This window comes from Populus trichocarpa, chromosome 10 (assembly GCF_000002775.5).
Source record: "Populus trichocarpa isolate Nisqually-1 chromosome 10, P.trichocarpa_v4.1, whole genome shotgun sequence".
Taxonomy (NCBI): domain Eukaryota; kingdom Viridiplantae; phylum Streptophyta; class Magnoliopsida; order Malpighiales; family Salicaceae; genus Populus; species Populus trichocarpa.
The window spans coordinates 1,710,648-1,722,001 of NC_037294.2; the positions used below are offsets into that span (position 1 = coordinate 1,710,648).

The following is an 11,354-nucleotide window of genomic DNA, read 5'->3' on the forward strand; positions in this document are numbered from 1 at the left end:
CTCACTTGAAGCTACTTTTAATTTAGGATAAACTAGAAAATTTACCCGCGCTTTGTTTTGATAATGTTTCTACGTGTGATATTGTGCTCGTTAAAAGTAGATAAAATGGCATCTATTTCGGAACAAAAATCAATATTTTTAAAATGGAAAAAACGCCAAAATGAATACAATAAATCTTTATTCAATATAGGAAACTAAAATGATAAAGATTATTACTTTAACTCAACAGAAAACTAAAATCCTAATTTAAATAGTAAAAAAATAAAGATCGATATTCTTAACAATAAAATCTGAAATAATTGTACAATATAAAAATTCTTAAATAAATAAAAACCATTCTAAGTAGGGGTGACCAAAAAAAACCAAAAAACCGATTAAACCGAGAAAATCAAAAAACAATAACCAAAAAAACCGAACCGTGAAAAAAAACTGATTAAACCGATTAAAATTTTAAAAAAACCGACCGGTTCGGTTCGGTTTTGGTTTTATAAGCCTGAAACTGAAAAAACCAAACCGAACCCAAACCAAAAAAAACCAAGCCAAACCAGAAAAAAACCAAGCCAACACCAAGCCAAACCGAAAAAACCGAGCCAAACTAGAAAAAACCGAGCCAAACCAGTTTGAACCGGTTTTGTTCTAAAAAACCGAACTGAAACTGGTCGGTTTGAACCGGTTTCGGTTCGGGTTCAGTTTCGGTATTTTTTTTAAAAAAATTCAATTTAATTATTTTTTTATATAAAAATTAAACCGAACCAAAAATAATCACCAATAATTCTTTGCTCTTCTTTGCCCTTCCATCCTCATCCTCGTCATTCTCTCTTGGTTAGAAAACAATCATAATTCCTCCGTGCTATCCCTCTGCGCAGCATTATAATTTTCTTTTACACTATTTTCAAACATATCTTTAATATAAAAATAATATGAAGATATTTTTTGAAAATTAATACATTTTAAAAAAATAAGAAACTATAACAATTAAAAAAATATGTTTATAAAATATCATAGTTTTATAAAAACTGCACTTTCTAAATACAGTATTTTAAAATATTATATTTAAAAGGTGTGGCACTTTAATTCATGAGACAGGAGAGAAAATAAAAAATAAAATCCTGAAGCCATTGAAGCTCCGACAACAATATCCCGTTATCAATAAAAACTCTCCATAAATATCAAGAAAGGCTACCAAAAATGAACAGCGTGAACCATATACACAATTCAAAGATGACAGGTGTCACAGGGATAATTTTTCGTCACAATCTTAATCCCCGCGCGGCAGTCTAATCCCGTTACTAGACTCAGCCTTCCTCCCAAGACACTCGTGTTTGCCTAAATTCTAAGTGTTTCACACACCCAGAGGTTTTCCCCACAACTCTTACCAATTTCGGCAGTCAAGAACACAAGCCAATGATCAACACAGCACAATAATCACACATGCAATTTACAGGAAACAACCCAACCTTTATTAATCCATCAACAAAGGGAATACACAATAACAATGTAAGTGTGCTATGCACAATCCGATCTGCATGCTACACTTGTTTAGGCCCTATGTAATACACATACATACAATGGAAGTTACACATAAAACTGCCCCTTGACAGTTAACTCCCTCTAGACAGCCCACTACAAAGACAGCCATCTTCCTCGTAACTGCCTCGTAACTGCCTCGTAACTGCTCCGTAATTGCCCACAAGTAACTTCCTTGGTCTGCCACCCAACAAACCAAACTGCCCAAACTGATTTTCCCAGCTGCCAGTCCTCACGTGCAACTCAAGATGTCTTAGACAGTCCATCGTCTAAGTCTAGCATGGTGCGAAGCATGAATCCGATGTTCGCACGCATCCGTTATACTCGCTGCCAAAATCTGCACTGCCCACGCATACTGCCCCGCACTTGCGCGATGCCACTGCCTAGCAGCGACTCGTTGGCACGCCCTCGCGCTTAAGGCTGTGACAAACCTCCCCCACCAGAAGGAGCCGACGCCCTCGTTGGGTCAGTCCTAAGATAGTCCTGCACCAAGTCTTCAAATTGCCACAAGTCAGTGTCTCTTTCCCACGAAACCTCCTCACCATTCGCCCATTTCACAAGAAATTCATTCCGTCGATTTTTCTTGTGCTGACCAAGTCTCCTATGGTCCAAAATCTTCACGATTCCCCGCTCAAATTGCTTCTGAATCGTAGGTGGAGCCCTCAGTGATCTGCCCCTTTCCGAATCCTCAACATCTTCGTGGAAAGGTTTAAGATAGCTAACATGGAATGTGGGATGAAGCTTCAACCTTTCTGGCAGCTTCAGCCTATAAGCAACAGCACCCACTTTTCCCATCACCTCAAACGCCCCATCATACCTTGGCACTAATCCACGGTGCCGATTTGTCCCAACAATCTTTTTCCATATCTGCGGAGTCAGCTTCAACAACACCCTGTCACCGACATCAAACTCTAATGGTCTCCGCTTTTGATTAGCATATTTCACCATACGCTTTCTTGCCCTTCGCAAACTGTCTTGCGCTTGCTCGAAGAGTTCCTGCCTCTCCCTCGCCAACCTGTATGCGGCTGGACTCCTTCCCCCAGTCTTCTGGACTGCTATCTCCGCTGGAGTTTGGGGCTGCATCCCCAACACTAACTCGAATGGACTCAAATCCATCGCTGATGATTTGTGGAGATTGTAACTGAACTGTGCACTATCAAGCAACTCAAGCCAGTTTCTTTGTGTTGCTGTCATATAGTGTCGAAGGTACTCCTCCAACAATGCATTAATCCTCTTCGTTTGTCCATCCGTCTGCGGATGATTGGCTGTCGAGAACTTCAACCGTGTTCCCATCAGCCCAAACAATACTGTCCAGAACCGTCCAGTGAATCGCACATCGCGATCACTAACCACATCCGAAGGAACCCCAAAGTACTTCACCACATATTTGTAAAACAAACCAGCAGCCACTTCTGCCGTGCATACTGATGCTGTAGCCATAAAAACAGCATACTTCGAAAACCTGTCGACAATCACCATAACAGCGTCCATCCCGTCGACTTTCGGAAACCCCACCACGAAATCCATCGAAACCGAAATCCAAGGCCTTTCTAGTATCGGCAAAGGCTGCAATAACCCTGCTTCCTTCTGCCTCAGCACCTTGTCCTGTTGACACACCAAGCAAGTTTTGACGTAAAGCTCTACGTCAAACTCCATCTTCGGCCAGTAATAGGTTTCTGCCAGGAGAGCCAACATACGTTCTCGTCCCGGATGACCAACCCACTGCGGGTCATGCGTTTCAGCCAGCAAGTGTTTCCTCAACTTCCCACTTGGAACATAAATTCGGCCCCCTTTAGCATAGAGAAGGCCATTATCCAGCCAATATCTTCGCACGGTCCCCTCTCGTACGAGATCAACTAACTTGATGTAGGCTGCATCTTCCACGGCAGCCTGCCTCAATCGATCCAGCATATCGGATTCAACATGATCCATCGCAATCAAATTAGCAAGCACCTCACGCCTGCTCAATGCATCCGCAACCTGATTGTGTCGCCCCGGCTTATGTTCCCACATGAAATCATATTCGGCCAGGAACTCCTGCCGCTGCGACAACTTCTTCTGAGTTTTGAAAAAAGTATTAGCCAAGTTGTCTGTCTTCACTACAAACTTCGGCCCCAACACATACACTCTCCACACGCCAAGACAATGCACCACGGCTGCCATTTCTTTCTCATGTGCGGAATATTTCTGTTCTGCCTCGCTTAGCTTTCGACTCTCGAAAGCCACTGGATGACCCTCCTGCACTAGAACACCCCCTACTGCCTTGTCCGAAGCATCAGTGTGCACCTCAAAAGGTTTCTCAAAATCCGGCAGTTTCAGCACTGGAGCAGACATTACAGCCCTCCGCAACTTGTCGAATGCGAGTTGGCATTCGCTGGACCAGTCCCAACGTCGATTTTTCTTTAACATATCCGACAAAGGGGCTGCCTTCTTGCTGTAACCCTCTATGAACCGACGATAGTAATTCGCCAAGCCCAAAAATGACCTCAGCTCAGGCACCGTCGACGGGGCTGCCCAATCCCATATAGCTTGCACCTTCTTCGGATCCATCCGAACCTGCCCAAAACTCACCAAATGCCCCAAGAATGTAATCTCGGAACAAGCAAACTCACACTTCTCCTTCTTCACAAACAATTTATGTTCTTTCAGTCTACGCAGCACCTTATTCAAGTGCACCACATGTTCATCCATACATCGGCTAAAAATAACAATATCGTCTAGATAGACGACCACAAACTCATCCAAAAACTCATAAAGCACATCATTCATCAAATTACAGAAAGTAGCTGGGGCGTTGGTTAAGCCAAACGGCATCACCATAAACTCATATGACCCATACCTTGTCACGCAAGTCGTTTTGTGCTCATCCCCCTCAGCCACTCTAACCTGCCAGTATCCAGACCTCAAGTCCAGCTTTGTGAAAATTGAAGCCCCACTCAATCTGTCAAGCAAATCTTGAATCACCGGCACAGGGTATTTGTTCTTGATCGTTACCTTGTTCAATGCGCAATAATCCACACACATCCGCAAGCTACCATCTGCCTTCTTCTGAAACAGAACAGGAGCACTGTATGGAGCTTTCGACGGTCGAACAAATCCTGCGTCAATCAATTTCGTCAACTGCTTTCTCAACTCGCCCAATTCATGCAGGATCCAAGTTTGCTTTCCGTAGCATCGAAATTTGAAACACATTCTGTATCATATCTAAATGTGGTGGCAGTAGTATTAGATAGGCAACCGTCCCATTTCTTTCTATAATTTTATATGGCCCGATATACCTGGGTGCTAATTTGCCTTTCATTCCAAACCAAATCACATGCTTCCATAGTGCAACTTTTAATAATACCATATCTCCAATTTGAAACTCTAGAGGTCTCCGTCAATTATCAGCACAACTCTTTTATCGGTCTTGAGCTTCTTTCATCCTTTACAATGCTTCATATGGTTCCATGCCAATAGTAGATTGATAACTATTATTATAAGTAAATTCTACTAATGGCAAGTGATCCTCCCATTGACCTCCAAACTCTAGAATACAAGCCGTAACAAATCTTCCAAAATCTGAATTGTCTTTTCAGATTGCCCATCAGTCTGTGGATGAAAAGTCGTTCTTAAATTCAATATGGTACCCAAAGCCCGTTGTATACTCGGCCATAACCTTGATGTAAACCAAGGATCCCTATCGGAAACTATAGAAATTGGTACACCATGTAATCTCACCACCTCTTTAATATATAATTGAGCTAGTTATTCAACCGAATCCCCCATCTTCATAGGCAAAAACAAAGAAAACTTTGTCAATCTATCCACGATCACCCATATGGCATCAAGTCCTTTCCTGCTTCTTGGTAACCTAGATACAAAATTCATAGTGATATTCTCCCATTTCCATTCTGGAATCAGAAGAGATTGTAATTCTCCAGGCGACCATTGATGCTCTACATTCACCTCCTGATATATGGCACACTTGGCCACGTGTTATGCTATCTCCCTTTTCATTTTTGGCCACCAGTAACTCTACTTCAAAGCTCTATACATTTTTGTGCTCCCTGGATGGATCGCCAATTTAGACTCATAAGCTTCTTTTAAGACTTCACTTTTTAAAACCTTATCATCAGGTAAATATATTCTGTTTCCTATAACTACGAGCCCATCTTTTGACACTTGAAATAAAGAGTCTTGGCCTAATTTTACATTGTTCATTTCTTTCATCACTTTAGGATCTTCACCTTGAGCTTTTCAAATCTTTTCTCTCATATCAGATTATAGTAGTAACGTTGCCAGTAATATTCCTCCTGAAGTCACATCCAAATGCACATTTAGCTCACTTAACACTAGTAAACCACTAATAAAAGCTTTATTCTTTCGACTCAGAGCATCTGCCACCACATTTGCTTTCCTCGGGTGATAGTCAATAATACAATTATAATCTTTGATTAGCTCCATCCATCTCCTATGTCGCATATTCAATTCTTTTTGTGACATCAAATATTTTAAACTTTTGTGATCTGTAAAAATCTGCACTTGTACCCCGTACAGATAATGTCTTCATATCCTCAAAGCAAACACCACAGCTACCAGCTCCAAATCATGTACCAGATAGTTTATCTCATGTGGTTTCAACTGTCTAGATGCATAAGCGATTACCCTTCCGTGCTGCATAAATACACAACCCAAACCCTTATTGGAAGCATCGCTATACATAACAAATCCCTCATGTCCTTTTGGTAAAAGCCAATACTGGGGTTGAAGTTAGCCTGGATTTTAACTTTGAAAACTTGTTTCACACTCTTTTGACCATTCAAACTTAACTTCCTTCCGAGTTAGTCGAGTCATTGAAGAGGCTATCATTTAAAAACCTTCTATAAATCTTCTATAATATCCAGCTAAGACTAGAAAACTATGAATTTCAGTCACATTCGTAGGTCTTTCCTATTTCAATATTGTTTCTATCTTCTTCGTATCCACATAGATACTCTTCTTCAATATTACATGGCCAAAAAATACCACTTTGTTTAGTATATTTACATGCATTTTGGGTTTAATAACAAGTTCATTGAATTCATTAGAACTTTGTCAATGTTTCAAAAATCCATAAAAAAATTTAATTCATGAGAAATAATTGCCAATTTTTTGGTATAAATGTTGGACCTATAAGTATGCTGGTATTTAAATATCACGAGTTGACGAGAAAATTCTCAAAATTATTTTAAATATTCACCAATTTTAATTGGGAGTATTTTTCATCAGAATACACGAGTTGTGGAAAACCCTTCCACCTTTAAAGATAGGTGAACCATGTCAGGGCACCTATATGGATCTTGTCTATAACCATAATAAATTAAAAAAAACCAGATTTATTCACATGAATAAATCCCCATCTTAAGTCATAGACATACCACCATTTAGGAACCCATAAAAACCTTTAAACCACACAATACAGTTTACTTCAGGTAGGGTGCATTAAGGGTGCTAGAACCTTACCCAGCCACAATCAGTCTCATACCTTGGAATCTCTGATAAAACCAGTATACCCGAGTTTCCTAGCGACCTTGAACCAAAAAACTAGGTGGTGACTCCCATGACCTGCCGACATCTTGCGCCCACATGCGACACTTGGCATCCAAAGCTAAAAGGATAAGTTAAAGATTGAAAAAAGATTGGATTTTCAAAAGGAAGAAAGGCAATAACTATTCTGAATTTTAGGAAGATATAATCCCTCACTAACCTATTAGGTGATGTCCATGATGCTTACCTCTAGCTTATTTTACATGTTTAATGATGTTTTCGAACTTGCTTTACTGTTATGATGTTTTTTAGTTTTGATTTGATTAATACATAAACAAGTTGTTTTATTGTTTAAATCTTGCTTTGAGTTGTTTATTAATGTCCCTGAATACTTAGGTGATGTTCGTTGGATGAGTTTTGATGAAATAAAGTAGTTTTGAAATCTACTAGATGTGGCAGCAAGGTTATGATGTTTTTTTATGTTGGCTGATGCATGTTCTTAGTTTCTAGGTTTTGGTTGGGTCTTATTGATGGTTTAGGAAAAAAAATTACATAAATATGTAGGCTATTTTAAGTTTGTAGTTTTGAAGTTTGGAACCTCTTGCATGATTTTGATGTTATTTGCTTGTTTTTTTTATTCAAACATGTTTGGTTATGGTAGTGTGACTTTTTGAAACGAAGAAAGCATGTTTTAGTGGTCGAAAAAGCCAGTTTTGGTGGCTTGACAATAGCCGGGTTTTCTAAGGCAGTGTTCTATGTTCTTGGAAAAAACATTGGCTTATCTCTATGTTTTGGACCAGTTTTGGTCCATTCCTTTGCATTAAACACTTCATTGGACTTGATTAATTAGTAGTCTAGAGCTCATTTGTATCAATAACAAGTTTTATGGGGGTTTTAATCATAGGGTTTTGATTTTGAACCAAAACCTATTTTGACTAAATCGTGATTATTGGCTGATAATCATTGATGCTTGATGCTTAATTATTGTTCAATGATTGATTTCCATCATTTATGTGCTTTTTATTTCATGAAATATGGTCTAGATTACAATTCATGTTGCTAGAATTTGAGTTTTAATGTTTTTCATGTTATTCGTGTTCTTCTTCTTCTTCTTTGCATTTGATTCGTTATTTTCGAGTTTTTTCATGTTTTTTGTGTTTTTTGGTGTATAATCTGTTTTTTGGCTTTCTTTTTCTTTTTTAGTTGTTTTTTGATCAAACCAGGATCTTTGATTCGGTTTATGGTTGAAACCAAATATTTTGGGTCATCCCAGTCAGGTTAACTCAGTCGGGTCAACCCAGTTGGGTCAAGAATGGGTCAAAGGGTTAAGACTCTGTTTAGCTTGCAATATGTTTGCTAAAAGAGTTTTTTGGTTTAAGGGTGTGTTTGGAAAACACCCCCTTATGCTTGTTTCGACAGTTTTATTATAAAAAAATTATGTTTTTTTTCCAAACAAAGCCTAAAAAATTAAAAAAATAACAAAAAAAATAATTTTAATCACATCTATCTTTAATTAATTTGTTGTTATTTATAAATTTATTTTACTTGCAACATTTTTTCTTACAGACTACAGCTCTTGGACATGAGCCAAGCTCAATGGAGCTTTTTGTGGAGACGCACGTGTAGAGTGAAGACTGCCAAAAATAGGTGCAACAGTTTGTTGACTACTGCGCTCAACATTTTGTGGTATGTTCGTTCAACCATTTTCTTTTGTAAATTATTATTTACTTGAATTAAATTTGATGATTTTATTTTTTTTATTTCTAGGAGACATATAACAGCCGATTGAGGGAGAGATACGGGAACAATCCTTCGACCCACCTGGATTTCGATCCGGATTTGTGGATGGAGGTAGGATCATCTGGTGGACCCGATAGAAATTAGGTGTACAAACTCTTCAACACCACGACTAACTTGTAGATGGCTCGTAGTGTCTCAAACGTTGGGAGCTTGCAATCGATATGGACCACCCAGTCTCAGGAGTTCGCGACCTTGCAACAACATACGACCCATCTTATTGAAGAATATGAACAACTCTATGCGGATTATGATGAACTTCGTAGAATGGCCATGGATATGAGATCACAGATGGGTGGTACGTGTGCGCCTCCTTTTTGGCCATATGGTCCCGGGAACGATCAACCTCCTCCAACGCCGCCATTTTTCTACTTTAATTTTATTTGAACATATAAATTTGTAATGAATATTTGGCTTTTATATTAAATAATTTATTTTTACATACTTGAATTTTATACAATTTTTTATTTTTTATTATTTTCTTTTTTTGTTCAATAAATAATTTTTTTAAAAAAATATATTTTTTAATTATTACGGACGGAGTTACCGACAAACTTTGTTCGTCGTTATATTCCAGAGAGTTGAAAAATAATTACTGCATATGCCATTTCAACTGTTACATCACCGATGGAATAATTCCTTCGGTATTTTATAGAGGGTTTGGAATAAAATTACTCCATATGCCACTGTCAATCACCGAAGAAATAATTTCGTCTGTATATTCCAGTGGAAAAAAAATTGGCTTGCATTTTCTATCTGTAAAACCATCGGGTTTTTTTGTACCGACATTAATGAAATTACTGACAAGAGGAATTTACCAATGGACTGTTTCCGTCCGTAAATCAGTCGGTAAAATTCATGCTGACGGAATGGTAGAGTAAATACCGAGAAAACATTTTGTTGGTAAAACTGTTAAATGCAGCAGTGTTAATAAGCTTGTCATCACTTGTGGTTTGCGGATCTGCTGGTTATATTCATACGTACACTCATGCTTACAGTGCAACAATCAGAGACGCCTCCCACGGCTCATCATTGAGCTCTGTACAGTTCCAAACTTAGTCGGTGAAATCACACCTTGAAGAGCTTCAAAGCATTTCAAGAGCATATTGTATCTTTCAATTCCATGCTAAGTAAGAGGTGATAATTAATGAGGAAGTAAGAAAGATAATTATGACAATACATACAAATAGAAAATGATATATAAATCACAGAAAGTTTATTTGAAGAAGTAACAAGAAGCTCCTGACTCGAGTTCTAGCAACCTCTCCTCGTCTACGTTTAGCAGAGGGAGAATATCGTACAGGACTAAAGGTAACACAACTGGAGGAGGTTATGCATACAAGAAAGCTAAGTGATTAATCAATAGGTCTTTAAAACGGAACTGGTTTACCCTTAGGGTAATCGACATAAACCCTCCCCTTGTAGCGTTGAGCTGCCTCGTTGCTGTCGATAACTTCTGTTGCATAGTAATATGTGGGATGAGCATAGGGAACCTTCATAACTAGTGGCCGCCTCTTGGCCCGGCCGAAGTGCTCATCAATGGCTGCAAAACCCTCCTGCCCAATCTTAACAAGACGATCTGCCTGACGTGCCATGTTAACTACAATTAATCAACACACAAAGACAAGTAGCTGTTTATAGGTTTTGTTGGTTTTCTTGCTTTGGCTAATATGTAGGAGGCCAAGCCAACCTTTATAGAGAAAGGAAAGGTTTGGTTGACAACAGCTGTGGAATGAATAATGGTAGACAGTACTCCTTTTTGTAAATAAAAGCACCCAACATTTGTGTACGATAAAACTAACCATTGCTGAGAGAAAAATCAATAGCTTTTCTTCATCTTATCACTACTGACGATAAAAGCATCACAAAATGAAAAAAAAAATATATCATCAAAAGTTTATTAATATCATATTTAAACACAAAAAAGTAAAACATGTTAGATTTGGATGTTTTCAATACTTAATAAACTTTTTATATAAAACAATTTTACTGGTTTTTTTGTCGTCCGATCACCATCGATGACAAAACCATCACCAAGAGTTTATTATTATCGACTTTGGATTGGAATTGAATGTTCTAAATACTTAGTAAACTGAAAAATAAGGGATGCAAACACTGCTCATTAACAACTGTTGTCAGCCAATCATTAGAGCCACTTTTATGAATTTGTGTTGGGCATAAATTATAATATCTGATCATGTGATTAAAGAAAACAAAAGCTTCCCTGCTTTTGGACTAATGCTTTTTCTACCGGTCAGGAATCAAGTCAGGTCCAAAAGCAGTAGCAGCAAAAACACTAAACCTTCGCAAAAGCCAATTATGAAAGAAGATTCCTTCTGTTCTCTAATCAGAATAATCTCAGTTTAATTATGTGACGATATTGCAGTTTCTAATTAATGGCAATAAGCACAATCAGGATATTATCTGACCTTGGTCTCGGCATTGGATAACCTGCACTTAACATTTTTTTTGCTTCTTAATCCCAGAGCCCTTTTTAACAGTTATATTAGGGGTTCGCTAGT

At 38.3% G+C, this 11,354-nt stretch overlaps 1 protein-coding gene across 1 annotated transcript; it reads right to left on the reverse strand.

Annotated features, from left to right (window-relative positions):
• Positions 1–10,026: 10,026 nt before the first annotated feature.
• LOC127905860 (uncharacterized) lies at positions 10,027–10,525 on the reverse strand. The gene has a single exon (XM_052456457.1). The coding sequence runs from the start codon at positions 10,425–10,427 to the stop codon at positions 10,203–10,205; it is 225 nt and encodes a 74-aa protein (XP_052312417.1). The 5' UTR covers positions 10,428–10,525; the 3' UTR covers positions 10,027–10,202.
• Positions 10,526–11,354: the final 829 nt, after the last annotated feature.

What these genes read in the sequence shown, in the direction of transcription:
- LOC127905860 (XM_052456457.1), bottom strand. Translation starts at nt 10,427, where the DNA reads ATGGCACGTCAGGCAGATCGTCTTGTTAAGATTGGGCAGGAGGGTTTT.